The sequence below is a fragment of the Nansenia antarctica genome (genome assembly GCF_963989245.1).
Source record: "Nansenia antarctica genome assembly, chromosome: 19".
Taxonomy (NCBI): domain Eukaryota; kingdom Metazoa; phylum Chordata; class Actinopteri; order Argentiniformes; family Microstomatidae; genus Nansenia; species Nansenia antarctica.
Window position 1 is genome coordinate 14,942,476 of NC_137692.1, and position 25,341 is coordinate 14,967,816.

General features: G+C 44.2%; 1 protein-coding gene across 1 annotated transcript in view; it reads right to left on the minus strand.

Moving 5' to 3' along the window:
- Positions 1-1,887: 1,887 nt before the first annotated feature.
- The window catches only part of xpo1b (exportin 1 b), a 24,800-nt gene continuing 1,346 nt past the window's right edge, over positions 1,888-25,341 (minus strand). Inside the window, exons 2-25 of the mRNA XM_080548792.1 lie at positions 21,793-21,924; positions 21,347-21,448; positions 18,305-18,377; positions 15,781-15,842; positions 15,456-15,500; positions 14,534-14,715; positions 14,072-14,120; positions 13,855-13,974; positions 13,325-13,453; positions 12,618-12,776; positions 12,049-12,246; positions 11,100-11,238; positions 10,673-10,854; positions 9,937-10,093; positions 9,652-9,815; positions 9,252-9,386; positions 7,983-8,166; positions 7,172-7,278; positions 5,906-6,100; positions 5,350-5,518; positions 3,738-3,872; positions 3,077-3,236; positions 2,874-2,970; positions 1,888-2,435 (exon numbers count right to left, since the gene is read on the minus strand). Coding sequence (XP_080404918.1) covers positions 2,289-2,435; positions 2,874-2,970; positions 3,077-3,236; positions 3,738-3,872; positions 5,350-5,518; positions 5,906-6,100; positions 7,172-7,278; positions 7,983-8,166; positions 9,252-9,386; positions 9,652-9,815; positions 9,937-10,093; positions 10,673-10,854; positions 11,100-11,238; positions 12,049-12,246; positions 12,618-12,776; positions 13,325-13,453; positions 13,855-13,974; positions 14,072-14,120; positions 14,534-14,715; positions 15,456-15,500; positions 15,781-15,842; positions 18,305-18,377; positions 21,347-21,448; positions 21,793-21,918 — 3,216 coding nt within the window. The 5' untranslated portion in view covers positions 21,919-21,924 and the 3' untranslated portion in view covers positions 1,888-2,288. The remainder of the gene's footprint in view (positions 2,436-2,873; positions 2,971-3,076; positions 3,237-3,737; positions 3,873-5,349; positions 5,519-5,905; positions 6,101-7,171; positions 7,279-7,982; positions 8,167-9,251; positions 9,387-9,651; positions 9,816-9,936; positions 10,094-10,672; positions 10,855-11,099; positions 11,239-12,048; positions 12,247-12,617; positions 12,777-13,324; positions 13,454-13,854; positions 13,975-14,071; positions 14,121-14,533; positions 14,716-15,455; positions 15,501-15,780; positions 15,843-18,304; positions 18,378-21,346; positions 21,449-21,792; positions 21,925-25,341) is intronic.

Genomic DNA, 25,341 nt, shown 5'->3' on the forward strand with positions numbered 1-25,341 from the left:
GGAATAAAGCAATGTATTTATCCAACCATAATAGACAAGGTATATCATCCAAGATCAATCTCAATGTAATGTAAAACAAAATTTGTTTTAGGGGATGATGGGGGGGGGGGGCCTTTCTTCTTCGGCGTATGGGTTGTTGTTTCCACTCCACCAGGCTCGGGGCCGAGGGGCTACCCTTTTACCACCCCGAGACCTGGTTGAGGGGCTCACCCGGGCTATATTTCTGGACACCCATCCAGAAGCCACGTCATCGTCTTGTCATCTAATACCGACATACCGTGCATCCCGTTGGGTGGGTGGTACACCGGGCAATCCAGGATAACATGGTCTGTGGTTTGGTCCTCTGGGGGGGCCTTGATCGTGTGTGTGTGTACACTTTTTTTCCCTTAAGTGCGACAGTGATTGCCTGCTGGTGTAGGTATCTGCTAACTATAACATCCTCCTGCTAACATATTCAGGAATATTGGTAAGCTCAGCGTGGACTCTGCACACTGGGGAAAACCTGGCTCCCTGTTGAAGCAGTGCACTCATGCTGCACCCTGACAGCGGATGCCTGGAATGGTTCCCTAAAACTGGGTCAAGGGGGAGTAGGGCTCCAGTTACCCCCCAGAGCACAGCACCCTGTGTCGGGAGAGTTTTAATGGTCATTTCAGCACAAGCTCATTTCAGCACATTCATGAATTATGACTGAAAAGGAACGGGAGCGTTTCAGCGCTAGACAAACAACCAGGGTGACCATGACCAACTGTAAGGGATGCCTTGAATGGAGATGCCTTTTTTTTTTTTTACTTATGAGAAATTGAACCTAGAGACAGCTAAAAGTCTCAACTTTAATTAAAAAATGTTCACGACAAATGTAGCTTAGAGAAGGGGGATTTGTCAATAGAGATTTTTGTCTGATTAGCTGTGCTGGCAAGTACATTAGTATAAAATGCTCTGATTAAACCCCATTTTTCCCATTTGAATAGATAAACAATGCGAAAATACAAACATTTTATGTAATGTTTTTATTTTTATTTTAATTTTTCTCTCTAGGTAGTGTCTTGAATCCACTACATCATGGTAAACAATGTAAATTAGTACAATTCAAAATCTCAAAAGCCATCTGAGTTAAACAGGAGTTAAAAAGATGCAACCAACATAAACCATAAATATTTCAACCACTTCCTCACATGTCCCATTTAACAAAAGCTCACAAATGAGCAACAATCCTCTTAGAGGAAAACAAAACGCTGATGTCGTCTAAGCGACAGCACACACGCTCACGCCCACCAAAAAAGGAAAAATAACCAAGTATGTTCCCATGGTAATAAAGATGATATACATTGGGATGATATGCACATAATCTGTCCACTTTCGCAGAGAACTTCCACCTAGCGACCAAATGCTGTTTTTTTGTTGTTGTTGTTTAGTTAAGCAATATGCTGACCGCAACACTTGAAGTATTGCTCAGATCTTCATTCATAATAAGCAAGGTTCACATTCTCCCAAGATGCAGCAGGGCAGCAGGGCCCCAGATGCAGGGTTACACACCAGGGCCCTGTCTAAAACAATCCCTAGCTCATTCACCCTATACACAAACAGATCTGAAGGGTCTGGATAGGTATAAGCAATATGGTAGCAGCTCCATCGTGCCATCAAAGACTTGGTGGATTTTTTTTTTTTGCCATCTTGCTTATTCCTATTAAGACCTGGCAGATGTACACAGATGTACCAGGAGTCGGAGCCATAGTGGTTTCTGGGCTTGGCCTAAAACACCACGTCACTCTCCTGTCTGCCTGACACAGAAGTCCTAGAAGCCTCTTAGCCAATGACTTGCCCTTTTGCGCAAAACATTCCTCAGATTTCAAAAGAAAAAAACAAACAAACTAACAATACTCACACACACACACACACACACGCACGCACGCACGCACGCACGCACACACACACACACACACACACACACAGGAATAATAATAATAATAACAAAAAATAGGTAGGAAAACAAAAATGTCAACTTCTTATGTCTTCATGCAGCTCTGGGATGGGGATGGACCAAACAAACATACATTTGGATTAGAGTAACACTATCAGAAAAGATATCACACAAACAATCTCCATATAAAAAACACACTGTAAAAAGGGCCACAGGGTGACACGGTGTCATTTAAATATTGGCATTGTTTTGGTCGACAAGCCTCCACTCTGTCCTCCGCCTGTCCTGCCGCACACCTGCCTCTTATCGGTTCAGATTCTGTGTTGGTTACTTTTCTTTGTTTCGACGCCTGTACAGTTTGGTTCGCTGCTCAGTCGCACATCTCCTCTGGGATCTCGTGGGGGTTGAGGATACCCGGCACGGACATCTGCAGCTTGTGTTTCTCCTCCTGCGCCTGGCGCAGTGACGACTCCCGCTCCTCCAGGAACAAGTCTGTCGTGTCCTCACCTGCAAACTCCTACAGAGAGGGGGGGCGTGTGTGTGTGTGGGAGGGGGACGCGTATCAGTGTACTGTGCATGAGAGAGAGACAGAGAGACCCCCTGGCCCTGCACTCGAACAGTTATTTATAGAAACCATACCTCAGCATCCAACCATCTTAGCTCACTAAGGAAAACAACTTCTATCCATCTATCCCTTCCCTTTGATGTAGGCTTATGGCGCTGCTTGATTGGGGGGGGAAAACATTGAGTTACCTTCACTTAGTCTTTTGAGAATTATTTAGTTTAGAAAGGGGATCCATTCATCAAAACATGTCTAAAACACTTGATTTCTGTCACACTGGGATGCCTACTTACATTTTTAGGGAACGATTAGTTACTTACAGGCTCTATAATCCACTTCTGAATTTGAATGTTGTGATGTCATCAAAGATGGTCTTAAAAAAGGGACTCTCACCTTAATCTGGACCAGGAAGTCTCTCAGGTGCTCCTTGAAGGCAGGGATATCCTGGTTTAGGCTGAACAGCCCGGTTACAAACACCTTCACCTGGGCACTGAAGGAAGGGACACATAACATATGAGACAACATACTATTGGCTGGCGTGAACACAACACAGCAAATACACAGAAGACACCTCGACCTCGAATGTAAAAACTCACTCCTGTAAGTGGGGGAAGGCTGTTTTGAGCAGGTTGGCCACGTACTCCTGGATGAACACCTGGTTGTTGACAGGGCTGGAGGGGTTGAGGGTGGTGTTGATCTTACCCTCTTCCACCAGGTTGAACATGTAGGCCAGAATGGACGCGTGCATGGTCAGGCCTGGAAGACACGAGCACAGAACCGTACGGAGTCGTGAAAAAGAGACACGGCAGACGGCAGAAACCCAATGACACTGGCTTAAGTTACACTTAGAAGAACACTGTGTTTTCATTTCTCTGTTGCGGCCCGGAGGCTAAAATGTTGTGATGCTTTGGTAATGTAACACTAATGTAAGACTGATATAGGTGGTGCAGGACATGGGAGGGTCAGTGGACTTGGGGAGTTGGCCAAAACACGCAACATGACGTTGATGTTCAATAATTATCAATAGGCAAAACATTTAATAGACTCATTTGATTATACTAGGCAGCAGTTGTCTCCTGTCGGGGATTATCCCTCATACCACCAGTACATCCTCTATTAGTATGTGGAAGCAGGCCTTGTGTATATTCTCACATTACTATATTCTGTGAGATATATTCCCTAAAACATTGACCAATGTTGCATACATCCATCACCTCCACTCTCTGTGGCAATGACTGTATGTATGCACACGCTCACCAGCAGTGTGTGACGTGTCTGTGACTACAGAGAAGATGTGCTGCAGGATGTCACAGAAGTAGGTCTGGTAGAAGCTCTGGGCCGCCGCCTCCTCCTGGCCCACGTTCTGCAGCAGCGTGTACAGGACCTGCAGACCTGGGAGGAGACACGACACACACACTTACTAAAGACACGCAGCAACACACACACTTACTAAAGACACGCAACACACACACTTACTAAAGACACGCGACACACACACTGACTAAAGACACGCAACACACACACTTACTAAAGACACGCGACACACACACTTACTAAAGACACGCGACACACACACTTACTAAAGACACGCGACACACACACTTACTAAAGACACGCGACACACACACACTTACTAAAGACACGCAACACACACACACTTACTAAAGACACGCGACACACACACACTTACTAAAGACACGCAACACACACACACTTACTAAAGACACGCGACACTAGGGCTGGGTTCAAAAAATCGATTTCCCGATTCTGAATCGATCTTCATTAAATGAGCGATTTATCGATTCATAAGTCCCGAGATCGATCTTTCATTTTTTTTTTTTTTTTTTGTATATATAAACCCCTCAAAAAACGTTCAGAAACGCTTTTTTTGTTGATTATTACCGGTAGGCTATGTTTGTAGCCCCTTTATTTACATCGGCTGCAGTAAAGCACGTTAAAAAACACTTTTTGTAGTTGCAAAATGTTGGTCAATGATGTTCATATGTTCCAATAAAATGTGTTCCAATAAAAAGTACATTCATGTAACTGCTTTGGAGTCAATTCATTGATATGTTTAACAATGCTACATGTTATAGGGTTCCTTGAACCATTTATAGCATTAATTCTGAGAATCTCTTTCATATTCAAGCAAAAAATGTATATTTTAACTAGATCGAATCGGAATCGAATCGAATCGTGAGCTCACTGAGCTGGTGAATCGGAATCGAATCGTTTTGGGAAATCAGTGGCGATACCCAGCCCTACGCGACACACACACTTACTAAAGACACGCGACACACACACTTACTAAAGACACGCAACACACACACTTACTAAAGACACGCAACACACACACTTACTAAAGACACGCGACACACACTTACTAAAGACACGCGACACACACACTTACTAAAGACACGCGACACACACACTTACTAAAGACGGACTGTACTGGCTGATCTGGACTCCCCAACAACACGTACAGTACAACACGTACAGTACATATCGTGACACGTTCTAGTCTTTTGGTCCGCATATCAGCAACCAATCAAAATGTTCAGACTTTTCTTTCGAAACACGGAACGTTTCAACGTTGCCGAGAATCACAACACAAACTCGCTAGTCAAGCCAAAATACTGCAACGCAATGGATTCGGAGAGTACTTTCCACTGCTACCTAGTTATCTATAACACTACTTTACATTGTTAGCAGGCTCACAAAACAAGCTGTGTTAGTCGACTAGCGACGTGTCGTTGATTTTCAACAACGCGGAAATGGATTCAAGTTTTTCCGATCAGATCCCCGATATGCGGACCAAAGCGTTAGAATGTGACGCGTGTGACAACATGTTGGTTTAACTTCTCCTCACCCGTGTCAGCCACATTCCGCATGGTGTGTTTAAAGGCCCAGATGATGGAATCTAACACCAGTTTAAACTGGGCAGGTGGGATCGCCAGGAATGCTGGAAAGCAGTGGGAGTTGACGGCCTGCAGCAGGTAGAAGAAGTGCGTCCTGTGCTCAGGGTACTCCTCGAAGTCCTGGGAACCACGAAAGACAGGCAAAGGAACATTACTGTACAGGTGAGACCCAGGTACAACCATGTGCAACAGACTTCGGCTGAGTTTGTAACATTTCTTTCCTACCCTCAATCACCACCTACGTGCATTCCTCACTCTAACTTTATTTTTGAACTTTTAAACATCCCACCCAAAACAGGCGGCCTCGATCACCGTTCAAAGCCGTCAGCTAGATTCTCAAACGGGGTGTGTAATGTGGAATAGGGATTCATGCTCCATTCTTGTATTCCATTTCTATATGCAACGTTGTGAACATTTTGCCTAACTGAACGCACCCCTGGCAAGGTTCAGGGGACAAAGGTGACATGCATGTTAAAACTCATCCCATGTTAAGGTAATCATACTCACTTTATTGATCATGTTGAGGGTGCATTCGAAAACAGCGTCAAAGATCTGGGGGATCTCCCCTGTGATGTGGCCGCCTAGTTTATTGACGATGGTCGCCATGGTGCTGAGGACCTCAGGTTCTCTGGCGGCAGGGACGTTTCGCTGGTAGTCGATCAGAACTGCATCCAACAGTGGCGGGACAAAATTCTCTCCCACCTAGAATGCCCCGGAAAACATCGGATTGGAACAGATCAACACGACTCGACTGAAGAGCATTCCTTTTTTATTTTGGGGCAGTCCCACTCATATTTTTCTTTTTAATGACAGATATAGTAGAGATTATGACAGGAAGGATGGGTGAGAGAGAGAGAAAGGATGACATGCAGGATATGTCCGCGGCTGGAATCGAACCGGGAGCCCTGCGGTACATGTTCAGCGCTTAACCCACTACGCCACCTAAGCGCCCCTGAAGAGCATTCCTAACAGGTTGTTTTAGGACCGGCTTTGTGGGTTAAAGTCTCCAACACTAATGTCTCTGAGACTATTACACCAGGGTTTACAGTCTTATGGACCCACTGGGTACACTGGATTTCAGTCCAGCTGAAGATCATTTAGACTCTAATTAGTGTATATACTTGGTTGACAATGGAGTAATACCACTGTATATTTGGGATTATAATAGGGTAAACACTGCACTGAGCTCATAAAAGCCTAACCTTCAAACATCACTTAGCCGGTTTCCCAGATTGCATTTGTGCTCTAGAGGGGACATCTAGGCAAGGGGTCACAGCCATTATAGGGGTTTAGTGCCTTGCTCAGGGACACTTCGACACATGGCCCACCAGGGACACGAACCACTGCGAGCTGCCGACTTTGCGATCATTAGTCGCCGGCTCTACCAGTTGAGCCACAGCCGTCCCCCCAACAAGCAAAAAAGCAACCACAATGGAGATACTCCATTGACAGACTGATTCAGTCCAGGACTTTGTGTCAGGAAAGCTATCCTAATGGAAATATCATTCATTAAAAATTCCATTTGAATAGCAGGAAATCAAACAGATGATGTGTGTGACTAATAGGGTTAGGGAGGGTTAGAAGACAATAGTGCTGAAGACAACGGTGTCTTGCATCACTACCCGAAAATCACAGCATAGCATGGCATGGCATTGTGGGTAACAGTTCAGACATGGTTTCCTGTTTGATCTAAAAAATAAGGTCGATTTTCATTGAAACATCTGTGTTTTTCATGGATGTTTGGAGTAGAAATATCGGTGTGCAGCTTCTCACCATCTGTGGATCGTTTGATCGGCTAACCCAGCCCGATATCAGTTTCAGCGTCTCTCGTTTCACCGTCCTCATACTCCTTATCAAGGGCTGTTTGGTCACCATCTCTCCTACGACAAGAGACACACACACACACACACACACACAAACGCTAATGTTATATATTGAACGTGTTCTTTTTGAGCTAGGTGAGCCACCGTAGTTAGATGAGAAAAGCCTTCTGGGTAATGAAGTGTTCCCCTGTCAGAGGATTAAGTGGTGCCGTGTCTGTAGTCTCTGTACGCCTGCGTTTGTTCCACTAAAGCTCTATGTTGTTACCAAACGTTTTCTCTGCCCCCATTCCTATTTGGGAATTATACGTCTAAAAGGGTTTAGACATAACAACTAGGGCTGTCACATGGTGTTACTCTCTGCAGAGTGGAGGCCAAATATTGCCAAATACAGCCAAAATATTGTGAATTCTTAAGACGCATATGAAAAAGTGTTAATACATTTTGATGAGGAAAATAAAAGAGAAAATACAATAAAAAGCTAACAGGTTCCAGGTGTTGGAACATATTTTGGGGGGAAATGTGACAGCCAACACACACACACACACACACACACACACACACACACACACACACACACACACACACACACACTTCAGTTTGACAGTGCTGTATACTATACATGCACGCACGCACGTGCACACACACACACACACACACACACACACACACACACACACACACTTCCGTTTGACAGTGCTGTATACTATATACGCGCGCGCACACACACACACACACACACACACACACACACACACACACACCGTTGGTCTGAATGGCAGCTGAGATGTTTTCGCTCAGACACTTGTAGACGTTGAGCATGTCCAGGTAGATGCGGCCCAGCTGGATGACGAAGGGGTGGCCCACGGCCTTGCAGGCTCTCACGTTGGTCTTCAGGATGCTGCCCAGCTGTTTCACAGTTTCTGGGTCCTTCAGGATGTCCACATTCTAGCATGGTGGGAATGGGTACATTAGTACATTTATTTGCAAATTGAACAGATCAGGTTAACAACAGTAATTTGATTTAAATAGGATCCTAAATGGATGACGCCAGGGCAAGTCAAAGCAGAGGTTCCTTTTTACACTTTGCTAAATCAGACACTTTAACTAATTCAACATGACATGTAAAATGCATACAGAAGAGCTATACATTGAATCATGGAACATAATATTTTCATGCCATTTTCAAGCAATTCAGCTGTTCGTGTCTAAACAACCTGCATAGCCTGGTTGCCATATCAGCCTATGAAGATTTGTCTATGTGAAGGATGCATGAATCCAGGTTGTACGTTCAAGGTTTTCCTGGAAGAAAACTTGCCTCCTTCTGCTCTGACAACTTTCCCTAACTCCGAGGATTGTTTTTTCCCAGCAGAACAATGACTAGGATTCAACCTTTTTGTCATTGCACAGAAAACTACTAAATGTATTTTTTGCTCTCGACACAGTCAGCCATAGTCAGTGCCCCTGGAGCAATTATGGGTTAAGTGTCTTGCTCAACGGCAGTAGTATGCACCTTAGATATGATGCTAGCAACCCTCCAGTCACCAGCTCCCTCCTGAGGCGGGGATCGAACCAGTGACCTTCTGATTGCCAGCCTCTCTAACCTCTAGGCTACCTGCCGCCCCAATGCTCCATGCCATAAAGCCAGGTCAATCAAGGTGTGGGTGGAGGACCACCAGATCAAGACCCTGTCATGGCCAGCCCCATCTCCAGACCTGAACCCCATTGAAAACCTTCTGGAATGTGATCAGGAGGAAGATGGATGGTCACAAACCATCAAACAAAGCCGAGCTGCTTGAATGTTTGCACCAGGAGTGGCGTAAAGTCACCTGACAGCAATGTGAAAGACTGGTGTAGAGCATGCCAAGATGCATGAAAGCTGTGATTGAAAACACGGGTTATTCCACCAAATACTGATTTCTGAACTCTACGTTTTCTATGTTTTTAATTTCTAAGTTAAAACATTAGTATCGTGTAAAAAAAAAAAATGGGCTCTATATCCAATCTAGAACATAGCTGGTACTGTGTCTCACCTTGGTGGCCTGTTGGATGATGCTGTCCCACACCTGGTTGGGCAGCAGCATGTACTTCTCTATCAGGTGCTCCTGGACCGCCTGGTCCGTCTGAGCCCCGATCATGTAGCCCACCGCCTCGTAGAACGTGTGAACCTGGAGACCCCGACAACCACACACCACACACACACAACATGAACATAGAGAGGACAAAGGTTAGCACAAAAACTCATCTAGGAATCATGAACAGACACTGAAAGTCTTTTTTTTTCACTAGCAAGTCTTTATCTCGTTTTATTTCTAGCATTTTATATTCGTTATTTGTAACAGGTGTGTTGGTCAAAAGCCTGCTAACCTAAAAGCTACCCAGGACAGCTGACGAACCCTACATTAATCCCTCTGTATCTAGGCTGAAGCTGACCTGTTGTGGTTGGAGGTCACAGATGATGGTGTTGATGTTGTTGAGGATCTCGTCGATGAAGGGCATCACCTCGCCCACCTGCACCTGGACAAAGTGTCGCCTGCACTTCTGAGCGATCTTGATGAACGTGTCGCACGCCATGTCTTGTACACCGTCATGGGTCTCTTGAGGAGGGAGAAAAGAAGAAACAGAATAAGAAACTGAGACAGCACTAACACACAATCTAAAACCACCAATACCCTCTACCTCACTAACACCAACGGCCAGACGCAGTGGTTTCCTCACCGTGCATGAACTCAAACAGCTTGTTGACCACGGTTTTGAGGAACTTCCAGTGGGCTCGGAGAAAACGAGGATACTGGCCCACGATGTACATGATGTTGGAGGCTATGATGGCCTTGTTGTCCTTCCCTCTCTTCTGTTCACACAGCCCCAGTAGATCCTGTGACACACACACACACACAGATGAGTGGTTAACAAAGAGGTCCAATTTCCCACGAATCAAGCAGTATCGGGTCTAAATCGGGTCTGTCGTGCTTGTAAACTATTCTCCTTTTGCATAAGACAATTAAATACCTTTTCTATACAATTGAAAAGAAACCAGGCTACCTTTTTCTATTTTCTATTTAGATACTTAAATATTTCCCTAACAGTTGTCCTACTTTTCTTTTCTTTGATTTTTTTTTCTCTTTTCTTTTCTTTGATTTTTTTTCTCTTTTCTTTTCTTTGAGCAATTGATAAAGCTATCGGTATCAATAGCCTCTTATCTATTCCAATCCCTAGTTAAACACAAAGATATATCTTTATCTTTTACATGGAAAAACGCTATATAAATTTAAGTCATTATTAAATGCAGTGTTATTTTGTTAAATGCATAGTACAATAAAGTGCAAACTTAATCAAGCACACATCAAATACTAAGTAGCCGATTTGCCATATTAATCCAGGTCTGAAATTGAGCCACATTAAAGCCTATTCAATCTCCACAGTTGCCCTATAAACCCCTCCCCGTCTCCCCTACCTTGATAACAGTGACGAGGAACCTCTTCTCATCCTCCTCATGCATGGCTCCACTAATAGATCCTATAGCCCAGCACAACGTGTTGAGGTTCTTCCATGACCACTCTGTCCCGTTGACCTGGTTATGCAGCTTCTCTGTCATGATTCGTTCTGTGTCTGCATAGTCCAGATGGGTCAGGTACACTGGAACATTGAGGGTTAGGGTTAGAGGTCAATCATATACTGTACACCCTCCACCATGGTGGGCTGCTTAGGAGATACTCCCAAAGACGGAAGGAGGCAATGAAGAAGAGATTCAGTCAAAATACAGTAACACATACGCCACACACACCACACACACACACACACACACACACACACACACACACACACACACACACACACACACACACACACACACACACACACACACACACACACACACACACCGAGAGTCTCTCTCATGTTCTTGTAGAGGTTGATGGAATCCGTGTCCTTCATGAACTCTCTGACCACTTCCCCCTGGTCGTTCTCTACTACGAGGACCTCCTCTGGCTTGGCCATCCGACTCACCATCAGCGTACGCACCTGTTACAGGGGATTACAAATTGTCAACACACACACACACACACACACGGCATGTGGCAACTCACACTTACGCTGACTACATGCGAACGCACACACAAACCCTGATCACTTGACCGGCCACACGCACACAGCGTGCGCCGTTGGCTACGTGTGTGTGTGTGTTCACACCTTTTTAACTGTATTAAAAGAAACTCCATGGATATGATGTCACCATGCGTTTCCCCACACTGCAATCTGTATTCAATGGGAGCCTTACTGTGTGTCCCGTAGGCTCCCATTTAGTACAGATTACACTTGGTCATGGTGACATCATATCCATGGAGTTTTCAAAGTGAAATTCCAACTGCCTTTCATATTTCATTGCTTATTCAGTTACGTTTTTTTATTTTTATGTATTGAACACAGTTAAACATGTGAGCCATCCCCACAACTTATTGAGACACAGAATTTGTTACAGAAATTGTGGTGTATCTGAAGGATTAATACTCATTCATCAAATAAAGAAGAATCCAAGCATCCATATCATCTGATGCATGTATAATCATGTATAATCTGTATAATCTGTCTGTGTCGTTGTCTGATGTTATGCTTTGTGGTTTTTGTATTCTGCCTAGGGACTACATGTTTATTGATGCGTTGATGTGTGAAACGTTGATTAATGTGCACTTTTCCTGTCAACAAAATTGCTAAATGAATTAATAGATAAATGCCTCTGGCAGTTTGGACAGGCAGAGTTGTATATTTTGTGCAAGTCATTTCACACACACTGACACTACAGTGCATGTACAGGCTACGTGGGTCTTTCCTCACCTTGGAGAGCACGGGAAGGTAGAGCTGTCTGCGGGGCGGGACGTCAAAGTGCTGGCTGCCTGAGAGCAGCGGGGAGGTGGAGGTGGAGAAGGGGCTCTCTCTGTAGAGCTCGGCCGCCAGGTGGTTCCAGTACTCCAGGCAGATCTTGAAGATCTCCGTCTCCTCCACCTCCGACACCAGCAGCATGTAGTGCAGGGCCTGGGGGACGGAAAACATGGACATTGCAGTTAAACGCAAAGAAGCCAATGGACTCGGATGAGAGTTTGACCACGTTCAGATAGCGAGAAATGTAAAGTGTAAAACACAGGTATTGGTTATGTATCACATAAGTAGGTATAAACAATCTTAAACAATTCCATCATGTCGCTAAAGGACAATCCAGGCTTATTTCGATAAATGTCGCGAGATTTACAACTCTTTCCGATTGACTTATCAAAATAAGCCTGGATTCTCCTTTAGCAACGTTGATGGAATACCCCCCTGATGACAGAAGATCTGAGTCAGATTTTTAGGACCGCTGGGTAAACAACGGTTAGCATACAGTCTCTGGGGGCATGGATTCCTCTCACCTCCATAAGAGTCTCTCGGAGGTTCAGTCTCTTCTCGATGAGCTGGCCGTGCTCTTTGAGGAAGGTGCAGAGGAACAGGCTGAGGTTCTGGATGAAGTTCTGCTCGTCGTCTTTCCCGTTGGAGTAGGCCAGCCGGATGTTGGTGTTCAGGGGGAGCATCTAGGGGAGAGAGACACGGAGGACCTCAACACCCAAGACATTTGTGTTTAACTTAGCCCACAAACAAGTGTGTGTTTGACTGTGTGTGGGTCTTTAACACTAGGACAGCCGTGCCTGTTTCACCTACTCTTCAGGCTGCCTCGGGGGTCAAATGACCATAGTCTTTAGAATGGGAAGCTGTGCCTCTTGTAAATCAGCCTGCCTCCTACACAGCAAAACTGCAAAATATACTATACTAGTTTATCCTGATGTGATTTAGAAAATGTAAGGATACTGGGTGGTAGAACGCACATATCTAGGACAAAGTCATGAAAGGAGGGTCCTGAAATTTGATCGAGTGCAAAGGTAGACATTTTTTTTTTTTACTCACTTGGTCAAATGACCCCACCCATGGCTGTTCTAGTGTTAACTATTTGAGGGAAATCACTGTGTGTGTGTGTGTGTGTGTGTGTGTGTGTGTGTGCGTGTGTGTGTGTGTGTGTGTGTGTGTGTGTGTGTGCGTGTGTGTGTGTGTGTGTGTGTGTGTGTGTGTGTGTGTGTGTGCCCACCTGTTTCAGCTGACACATAGTGAGGGTGAAGAGAGTGACGAACTGCTCCTCGTATTGGCTGACGCTCACGCCGGCGATCTCCGTCAGGCCCTTCAGTGTCACGTTGCGGAACATTGGCACGTTCAGGAACTACAGGACAGCAAAGTGAAACAGGTATTTATTTGATTGATTTATTTCACTTTATTTAGCCATGTTAATGTTGGACAGGTAAACACTATGGTTATAGCTCAACCTTGCCGTTTGAGAGGCTACCGGCAATTCTTGCTGCAGTGGTTAGCAATATTTGGTATTACATATCATATCATATATTATTATATTATATTATATATTAATTATTAAATGCAATAATGGAGCACTTTGAGCTGCAACGTTTGCAGGAAAAGCGCAAATAAAAAGTTATTATTATTATTATTATTATTATTATTATTATTATCAGATAGAGACAGTTGGCAGGGGACCAGTTTGGAACTAGGCAGTGACCATTAACTGGCGTCTGTATGTGAGTGTGTGTACGAGGCCTATGGGGGTACCTTGTACACAAGTGTGCTGATGAGTTTGGTTTCAAATATATATCCCAGAGGAATCCAGTTGAGAAATCGCAGGAGGGTCTCCAGAGTGGAATGGACCAGCGGGGCATTCTGAGAGTTTTCCTGGTAACAAAAAAATAGTTAACGGCCGACCAAAGACAAGGGGAGATCAGTGTAAATGGTCTGTTGGTGCAAAACACTGGGAAGGGTCTTCACCTACCATAACAAACTGGCAGAGCTGGAAAATTTGGGAGAATTCGTTGCACATGCTGAAAGAAAGAGGAAACCATGAACTCCACAAAGGACCAGGGGAACTCTTTATGATAGTGGGCTCATGGGAAAGCGTGATCGGCGAAGGAATCATCAAACACATCGTTGGACAGATTACAACGCAATGGGTTAGTCACACCTCTTGAGACATTCATTGGTTCCTGTTGTCTGTTCTAACCATTTGCCCTGTTCACATCTGAACGTTCTACCACAGACGTCTGCACACCACTAAATGTCAGTCTCTCTTAAAATCAGGTCAGATCATACACTGTTTTTTCTCTCTCAATGGGTTGCCTCGTAACCAATCAAGTTACTAGTGTACAGGTGCCCAGATATGTGAGGTGAAATCTACGTGAGGTCCATATATATTGGCCTTAAGGGTGTGTACGGGGCAGTAGTAGTAGCAGCACACCTGTCTTTGAGGTGCTTGGCCTTGACCTGGGTCATCTGGCCGCTGGAGAAGTCGAAGACCTCCTCGCTGAGCAGTTTGAGGATGATCATGTTGTTCTGACACAGGCTCTCGCTGGTGCGGCTGGCGCCCACGATGTCGCTGATGAAGGTGGGCCAGTGCTTCGGCCACTCCTGCTTCAGGATCTGAGCGTGGTGGAGGGGAGGAGAAGGGGTCAGAACACACAGCCCGATGTCAAGCTTAGAGGTTACACACATGTACAGGATGTACAGGCACACATACACGTGTGTAAAGTCAGACTGGGCATAGACCATAGACCAACCATAGATGATCTGTCCAGAGACCAAAACAACGTCAGCTAAAACATTTAGGGACACAGTGGACGGCTTTCCACAGTGGGAAAATGCTTTTTCCAATGGCGCTTACTCAGTACCTATTCAGTGCTTAAACCTCAGGTTTTTAGCTTCTTCTACCCCCCTGGTGCTTATGAGGCCAAACAGAGTTTTGCTGGGAAACACAGTAAACCTTCTTGCGACAGCATGTATGTATGGATGTGCCATCCTGGAGGAGCTGGACTACCTGTGCAACCTGAATGTGCTGCAGGTACCGCCTCAGGCTACCAGTAGTGCCAAGGGCACTAAAATGCAAAACTAGAGAAAAATCGGTCAGGAAGGAGAAGGATAGAGAAATGGTCTGTGGCCACCACCTGCAAAATAACGTCCTTTTTGGGGGTTGTCTTGCTGTTGCCTCTCCTGTATACCTGTTGTCGCTTTCATTTGCACCAAAGCAGGTGAAATAACGCTTCCTAACTGGACAGATCGATATCCCAGAAGTTTAATTGACTTGTTGTTATACTGTGAAAATTGAATTCATTTCCTATATTCTTGAGATCTAATTGCCCCCTCCCACACCTCAAAATTCTTACCTGAACAAGGATCATGTTCAGCTTTCCGATGTACACTTTTTCTTTCTGAAATACAAATCAGACTATCATCTAACACAGGTATAAACCTTAAGTACTTATATGCTGTAAAAATGACAATGTTACAGATGTCATTAACAGTATGTCTCTGCTTGCTTACAGTCATTGTGAATGTAGATGCAAACCTAATTGAACTAGGTCTCTAGTGAGCCTGAGGTATGCTGGCTGTATCCTTTGTGCTTTAAGACATGAATTCAAAACATAGACATATGATTTTAACTTTCCTTGATCTCCCAACATCATAACAGATACATTTGGCATTACTCACCTCAACATTTGTTGCATCTGACGAAGTCTTGATAATAAGGCCAACCACATACTTTTTAATCCCTGCAAGCAGAAAGAACAAGACGTGTGAAAGTCTCCCATAAAAGGGAGAATAGTTATATACAACCATCCCTTCATAGAGGGCCGCCTGGACCATCCCTTCATAGAGGGCCGCCTGGAAAACAACTATTGTGTCCATCTACAAATAACACCACCTTCTGGTCCAGTGCACATAGGTGAACCCTGAAAAAAACCATCTACAGTAGCATGGTGAAGAGGCAGTTAGCAGAGTGTTTTCCTCTCTCTAATCCAGTTTGCAGTCATGCATGCTGCAGACAGTTTTAACCCTGTGTTACAGCTGTGTGGCTTTGGAGTGGTTGAAGCTGCAAAGAGCTGTCTATGCCAGTTGCTTTACTGTCTGTGGAACTACTGATTACATGCAAAGAAGAAGAATACAGTAAAAGGTGCATTAAAGAGGCCCAATCATTTCTAATTGATGGACAATACATTGATGGCTACATATGCTGGCTAGATTTTGATTTAGACAGATTATAACAACAGACAATAATCTATACAATATATTATATATATATATATATATATATATATATATATATATATATATATATATATATATATATGCAGCAAATTTGTTGGCCGCCAACGAAATGATGGTAATGTTATCATTGGTGTCTGCCATGTTTACACTTTGTATCAACTTTTAACTGACCGTTCGTAAATTAACTGAAATCAGAGTGCTCTATGACGTTAAAAACAGAGCGCTCTAAAATCAGAGCAGACAGACCGTTGTTCTTAATCCTCCACTTCGGAGCTCAGACAGCAGTGGCAGAAGGAGTGTTTGTGTACATCATCTCTTTAGCCTTTCCTCAAGGCTGCCACTATAGCAACACCCTTCTGACCACAGTGAGTGTGGATATGGTTTGTGCACGACCCAGCAGTGAGGTACAACTCTAACGTAAGAGGGGGAAATGACATGCACTGCATTGGGTTTGCCACTTGAACAAACGTCAGGCATCTACAGTAAAGTGGGAAGTCAACAGGTCAATGAGAAAATACATTGTAGGGGGGGAACATGAACACGAGTAACTTGGACAAACTTGATTACTTCTATTTTTGTTGTCACATAAAAGAAAAACATCCAATTCCAATTACAGTTCAGGAGTCTTATCAAAAGCCAGAGGTACAGCTCTTTCAAACCTTTTGTGTGATTCTTTTCCATCTTTCTTGTTTCTATGTCCAGATCACTAGATCTATTTCCCTGATCTACATTGCAGTGAGAGCATTACTGGCTAATGATAAACAGCAGCTAACAACAAATCAGTTTACCGAAAAAAGGAATGTCAGCCTAAGTAGTAAGGGAGAAAACATGGAATTATACACTTTCGTTGAACATGTTGGTTTATTTATGTAAACCAGCTCTTTTCCCTTCTTGTTTTTAGTTTTTTTTCCTAGCACCAGGGGAGCCCCCCCTCCCAAATGTCGTTGTTTGGTACCTGTACTATATCAATGACAATAAAGACCATTCATTCATTCATTCATCATATCAACAGTAATTAATAAAACAAAAAAACCCTGGAAGGTATAGAATATAACAAACTTAATTTTGTACGCTAATTGTCCTTTCTGTACTGCTGTCAGTGTACAGTACATACTCTACATGGGACTATAGACGCTAGTCACAGTGGATGGAGCTTTGGCTGCGTGAGGACTTAATCATAATTCTATGATTAAGTGGCTCTTCTATGTCAACAATTGAGGAAACAAATAGATAATCTACCAAGATGCCCAGCCCGTACCAAGATCTAAAAGACCTCTAAACAAACAGAGCAGATAGATACTGCAAACCCAAGTGTTTGCAAGTTTTACCGTAGGATGCTACACTAGGCTAACGTCTTTGCAATCCCAAAAACAGCAGTTTTGGTCCTTTCCTCGTGTAAAGAAGTGCCAGGGTGCAGAATACAACCTTTCTGCAGTGGTGAATACAACCCAGCCAAGCAGAAAAGCAACCGGCGTGCTTAGCAGGGGACACCACTCAACTTGGCAACCGCACGATGGGCAGTAAAAGGAGAGAGTGTCTCTGGCACAATTAAGGCTCCTCACAGTGTCAACAGCAATATTCCAAAGGAGGTCTGAATGAATCTGCCCATAGTTTCTCCAACTATGAGCAAGTACACGTCGCTCAATGTCATCATGGTCAACTCACACATCTAAAGGGATATTTTCACTCTTGTTTTCAGTCTTTTTTTTCTTTTTTTTTCTGAGTGGGGCAGTCCCACTCATATTTTTCCTTTTTAATGACAGACACAGGTGATTAAAGGTGATTATGACAGGAAGGATGGGTGAGAGAGAGAGAAGGGATGACATGCAGGATATGTCCGCGGCTGGAATCGAGCCGGAATCCCTGCGGTACATGGTCAGCGCTTAATCCACTACGCCACCTAAGCGCCCCTTGAGTCTTCAGTCTTGAGCAGGTAGAAGCCAAGAGGTGGGTGAGCACAGCTTACCTTCGCACTGATTTCGGGGCAGAATCTTCCATCGCGTTTTGATAACCGTTTCCAGAATCTGCAGAGCATAGTACTGTAATGCATAAGGAGAGAACGGTGTCAGGGGGGAGGAGTCACAACATCAACACTGATCAACAACAAGCTGTGCATTGGAGTAACGGTACAAAACAATTATTTGCTGTTAATTGTGCCTGCCTGACATATCTTACTTTTCTTTCAAATGATTCAATTGGATTGAACCACTTTTTCATGCAGATATTATTATGTAAACATTCATTTGGATTGTCTTTATTGGTCCCTATGAGCTAACATTTGGCTGAAACCATGTAGAAGTCCTGCTGTTTCTCCCAGTATCACACCAGAAAGCGAAAGACAGGGGAGAAAAGAAAACGATTAAACTGTCCACTGTCTTTGGCTGCTTGGAGTATAGTGCATCATACTAAGAGATAGTGGTTTCGGTAAAACTGCCATTATGCAAATGTTAGCCTTTAAGGGGTCAAGGCAAGACTCACTTATGCCTTAAGGCCGATTTAAAGTTCTGCGTAAAGTCGACGCCGTAGGCTACGCGTAAGCTTACGTAGTCCCGCGAGACCGTGCGTAGCCTTGACGCGCTCCTCTCAAAAAATCAGGTACGCATCAGAGCGTACGCGTACGCGTCAGCTCTGTGATTGGTCCGCTTGGTAGCACATGATTCAGACAAGATTCCGACTCTCTCGTCGGCCAAAATGCGGAAGCCATGATAGAAATGTCATTCACTTTTTCTGTAATTACTTATTAATAAAGATTTGAAAAATTATGATAACCATCGTATTATCTTAGTTTAATGTCATTTCAATGCATCATATAACTTTTATTTACAACAAGCATAACAACAAAAAGATCGCTATTATGCCGCTTTGAGCTTTGAGCTCTGTTGCGTTCCTAACCGGAAGAGGCACAGCACAGGGGCATAGAAAACACACTGCCACCTAGCGATGGTGTAATTGCAGCGCGGCCTACGCAGAAGTGTAAAGTGCGAGAGCCCTTACGTAGGGAACGTAAGCTACGCACGTAAATTCGACGCAGAACTTTAAATCGGCCTTTACTGCCCCTCACTTTAAGGTCAACGCAATTGCAAATAGCCACACCCTAACAAACCTCAGCTACACCAAAAAAAAAAGAACCAAATGAGTAAAGTCCTGTTTTAACCATAAACTGGTGTCTCTCATAAGGAACAGCAAGACCACCGACAGGTTTGACTTTTTCCCCCTATATATTCATCCCCTTTATTTTTTTAAAGACAAGCAAGAAAACAAACAAACAAATATTTTACAAGTTAGTGTATTCATTATTTGATCTACTGTTATTTGGATTGGTAGTGTTTCAACTGTAGGGATCAGCGATTCAAAGGAATTGTGGGAAAACAGCCAGTGATTGAACAAATACATGAAATGCAAGTGTTAGTGTCAAAGGTCGCAGGGAGGGGAGATGAATTGCAGAAAATCATTAAAGGTGAACCACCCTCTTCGAGCGTCTAACTGTACAACAGTAACGGGTGCCTATCAAACGCTCCGAGGGCCTTTTTGTTACACCTTTAATTTCCACAGACAGGACAGAAACAACACAAGATCAGAAGAGAACAAAAAAGAGTCAGGGCAACACCTTGCAACCCTTTTTTTCTTTTTTAAAAATAAACCTACGGTAATCGCAAGGTTTTGAGGATGTGCAAGAGATCAGAGAGGAAACCAGAGAGGTGGAAACAGGAAGAGACAAGAGACAGGGAGAGAGCCGTGATCCCTACAGGTGAAATAGTAAGTCTCTACACCTCTACGATGGAACCTACTGACTGCAGTCTGCACCCTCCCTCTGCCCAATGAAACAGATGTAATAGAAACGGATGAACAGAATTCAGTCAAAGGGAATCAAAAGGGTAGACCTTGTGGAGGCCTGCCGTCAAAGCCTAGCTGTGTCAAGATGCACAGGATGACACACCCCTTTTCTTCCTATTACAAGCAATCAACATAATGGAACATTATGATTAATATCAAAGAGTCACAACTTGAATTCATTCAATTTCTTGACAAAATAAAAATCAGTAAAATGATCAATTATGAACAAAGCCAAACGTTCACAAGTGCTTTTTTAAATTTATGCACTGTTATTTTTTTTAAATAAATGAAAAAGGTGAATGCAGAATTTAGACAAATTCAAGAGGTGTTTACCTTTTCTGTTTCCTTCCTTTCTTTTCCTCTAATGCGATCATTTTGGGCAAATTACAAATTTGAAACTACAAATACTGTTGATAGATCAACTCAAGACATTAGTAATGAATGTCAGTGTTAAGAGCAATCTTACAGGCAAGCAAAATAGGAAAAAGCACACGTTACCATCACTATGAAGAAGTCTTTAATACAGGTACTAAGCATATAAGCCTAGATCTATACTCTCCATGATGGCACAGATACTGTACTGGGTAAGGTAACATTCCATTTGCCTAATCTAAATTGACCAAATTAATGTTACCTTATATTTGTTTTGCCAATAAACTAGAAGGCATGTCTGTCATTGTCAAGTTGACATGGTCTGGCGCATACAAGGTTTTCAGTGTGTAGTCTGGTTGCTCTCTAAGCTGTGCAAGTGCAGGGGGGAGCATTACTGAGCACTGTAAGCACCGTACTAAAGCATTTCACTGCAGAGGTGATGGAGAGGCATGCAGATTCACACTGAAGACTGTTTAGCTGAGAGATGCCCCGGTAGTGTGAGACTCTAAAGAGCAGGAGGGCAACATGCCTACATCAGTGTTATAATTCCATAACAACACCAGCAGAGTATATCACCCCCACAAGTATTTAACAAATCGGGTCATTTGGGGGCATAGGGAGATCAACAGTGTTCAGCAGACACAATGATGGCCTGGCCTATAGTGTTTGTGTATGTTATCAAACCGTGTTTTAAATCATGTTAAATCAATGTTATCATGTTTTTAAAGTTCTGAAAATAAGCACATCTTACAGAGATACAGAGATTAGGTCCCTTCCCTAGTGTGCCCAGGATCTGGCTTACTTTGGTGTTCATGTTCTGGGAGAACTCCAGGATGGTGTCCACTCTCGTCCACGCATCCGGGTGCTCTTTCAAATGGGTCAGTACCTCTTGCGCCATTCTTTGCTAAATGACATGAAACAAGGTTTAAGAAGAAAAACATAAACAATCTCCCTGGAAGCACAGTGGAAAAAATGGCAAATGCTTGTAACAGAACACCTATGGACATCTTCAGTCTATTTATGTTGAACAACATAAATTGACTAACCCCCTTTTGCTCTTTTATTCAACACAGCACTAAGGTACGTCCTGATCATGGGCATTAAACAGGCACTTACTTAGCCCGGCTGATGTTAACTATTTAGTAAACATCACAACAGAATTGTACAATCTGAAGAGCATCAATCCCACACAGTATCTTCAACCACTTGATAGTCTACTTTGTAGCTACTGAGCCAGGTGGCACTTACCTGTGGTCCCACCCCGTGGTAGAGACAATTCACCACATTATCCAGCAGGTTAATGTCCAGTTTCTGGCTGAAGTCCAGCAGCTGCTGCGCTGCATGGTCTGCTAACATTGTCATAATTGCTGGCATAGAGCTCTGCAAGGACAGGGAGGGGGGTTATGAGGTCAGAGAATACATTCAACAAGCAAAGTCATGTGAACGTAGCATTTGAGCTCACAAACAGCTGACCAACTACAACCATTCCCTCTCCCCTCTCCCCTCCATCCACCCGTAAACAAGCATTGCATGAACTGTTTCCACCAAGCTAGTTCTATTGCAGGTTGTATTGATCAACTCACAAGCATCACAAACTGTTCAATGCAACTAAAAATAACCTGGTGTGGAAATAAAGTCTATATGACTGATAAGATTGATCAAAATGTGAATGAGTAAGTTTACAGTGAAATGTTATCAATAAAGAAAACAATGTCGGTCTTCTCATATTGTTTGGTTTAATGTTAGCAAACGTGATTACACCAGACCAAGCACAAGCAAGCTAACAATCTGTTGCTAGTTTTTAAGCTGTTGTTCTCCTGTTGGGTGGAGAAGCCTGGAATTGGCTACTAAAGACAAGTAGTGCCACCCTTGTGTGAATTGGTGACAATTATTCAAACATATGTTTTGGGGATTAATGGGAGAGGGAATAAAAACAAATGGTCCATAAAGAGAAACATGTTGCTCACGAGGGAATGAAAATATGTACCGAATTTCCTGACTGTAGCTCAAATTGGACAGGAGATGCTGACATTGTTTTTAAATGTGGAATTTCAGTTGTTACTATACAGCCTCCCCTTGGGCCAATCAGAGTAATTTCTGAATTTAACTGGTGATGACAACAACAACAAAAATGGTGGTGGGGGGGGGAGTTGCATTTATGAAGAACAAGGAGACTTCACAGGTATCATACTTTATGTTTAGTTTATTCCGGAAGAATAATATAAATAAAAAAAGGTGAGCTAGCTGTCTTCAGCTATTGAGTCTCGGGGTAACTGCCAACTGAGAGGTATAACAATATTTACAATAATTCACAATAAACATTTATTTCACTCTTCTTACAAAATATATTTTTGTAACGTTACTTAATCTTATTCCCAAATGTACAAAGTTACTATCAAATTTCCATACTCCCATATCACAACTGACAAATCTCCTATCGTTACTACAACTGATTCTCCTTCCATAAATCTATAGCTACCGTTACCATGGTAGCAGTTGCCGCTACCGTTACCATGGTAACCGTGGACAAGAAAGCTACGTGTGATAGCCCAAGCCAATGGGCTACACCTAGCTAGCTTAACTAGTTTAACCAACTTAATAAATAAATAAATAAATAAAACAGTTTGCATATATTAATGAACAACAAATAATTCGCAAAAGGTGTAAATACTCGTGAATTTGCACCCCTGCATATAGCACGCCCTGTAAGGTATTGTAATTTTGTAAATGCTGGATCTATGGCAAGACACAGCATTCAAGTTGTCAAAATTGTCCCCAGAGCTATCGCGAGATCCACAGTACACTCCGATTTTATCACGGGGGACAAAAGTAGCCCACAGGCCTAAAGTGTTTGATGATACTGGTAAAGAGCTCCGCCCACCCAGACGTGATAAAGAGCTCCGCCCACCCAGACGTGATAAAGAGCTCCGCCCCCCCAGACGTGATAAAGAGCTCCGCCCCCCCAGACGTGATAAAGAGCTCCGCCCACCCAGACGTGATAAAGAGCTCCGCCCCCCCAGACGTGATAAAGAGCTCCGCCCACCCAGACGTGATAAAGAGCTCCGCCCCCCAGACGTGATAAAGAGCTCCGCCCTCCCAGACGTGATAAAGAGCTCCGCCCACCCAGACGTGATAAAGAGCTCCGCCCACCCAGACGTGATAAAGAGCTCCGCCCACCCAGACGTGATAAAGAGCTCCGCCCACCCAGACGTGATAAAGAGCTCCGCCCACCCAGACGTGATAAAGAGCTCCGCCCACCCAGAGGTGATAAAGAGCTCCGCCCACCCAGACGTGATAAAGAGCTCCGCCCCCCCAGACGTGATAAAGAGCTCCGCCCCCCCATACGTGATAAAGAGCTCCGCCCCCCCAGACGTGATAAAGAGCTCCGCCCACCCAGACGTGATAAAGAGCTCCGCCCACCCAGACGTGATAAAAAGCTCTGCCCACCCAGACGTGATAAAGAGCTCCGCCCCCCCAGACTTAAAGAGCTCCGCCCCCCCAGACGTGATAAAGAGCTCCGCCCCCCCAGACGTAAAGAGCTCCGCCCACCCAGACGTGATAAAGAGCTCCGCCCACCCAAACGTGATAAAGAGCTCCGCCCCCCCATACGTGATAAAGAGCTCCGCCCCCCCAGACGTGATAAAGAGCTCCGCCCACCCAGACGTGATAAAGAGCTCCGCCCACCCAGACGTGATAAAAAGCTCTGCCCACCCAGACGTGATAAAGAGCTCCGCCCCCCCAGACTTAAAGAGCTCCGCCCCCCCAGACGTGATAAAGAGCTCCGCCCCCCCAGACGTAAAGAGCTCCGCCCACCCAGACGTGATAAAGAGCTCCGCCCACCCAAACGTGATAAAGAGCTCCGCCCACCCAGACGTGATAAAGAGCTCTGCCCACCCAGACGTGATAAAGAGCTCCGCCCACCCAGACGTGATAAAGAGCTCCGCCCACCCAGACGTGATAAAGAGCTCCGCCCACCCAGACGTGATAAAGAGCTCCGCCCACCCAGACGTGATAAAGAGCTCCGCCCCCCCAGACGTAAAGAGCTCCGCCCACCCAGACGTGATAAAGAGCTCCGCCCACCCAGACGTGATAAAGAGCTCCGCCCACCCAGACGTGATAAAGAGCTCCGCCCACCCAGACGTGAACGGTGTACATCGAGTGTGCCCAAGATGACATCACATTGTTTACATCCGCAAATCACAGCAAAGTTTCTTGAGGAACTCGTCAGTAAGCGGTGAAGAACATTGAACAACTGAAACATGAACAAATAACTCTCATTGACTTATTTATATGTACACGGCTTTGGGTTGGTAATGCACTAAATGACTTGAATGGAAGGGCTATAACGTCAAGAAACGACAGTCAATGAATGAGACAACTAGAACATGACTTGGGCTAGCAAAGCAGATCATGCAGTTGTGTTACATCTCACCTTACACTGTCTCGCTAATCGAACTAGCTCAGTAGCGAACAAACAACATGGAAAGCATGATGAGCGACATGCCTGAGCCAGATTCGTCGTAGTAATCTGCCTGGTAGTGAGTGGTTCATGATGGGGGGAACACAGACAGATCATAGCGGGGTGGTAAATATTCCTTCATGAAACGACTTGTTAGAACTCAGAACATAGAACATAGAACATAGAACTCAGAACTCAAAACCTAGAACTCAGAACTCAGAACGCCTTTTCTTTTTCATGGACCCCTTCTTCCCACATCCCTGTCCTCCTCACCTTACCCCCCTTGTATATATGCTGCTGCAACACCACAGCTGAGCTAGAAGCTGACAAGAACAAGT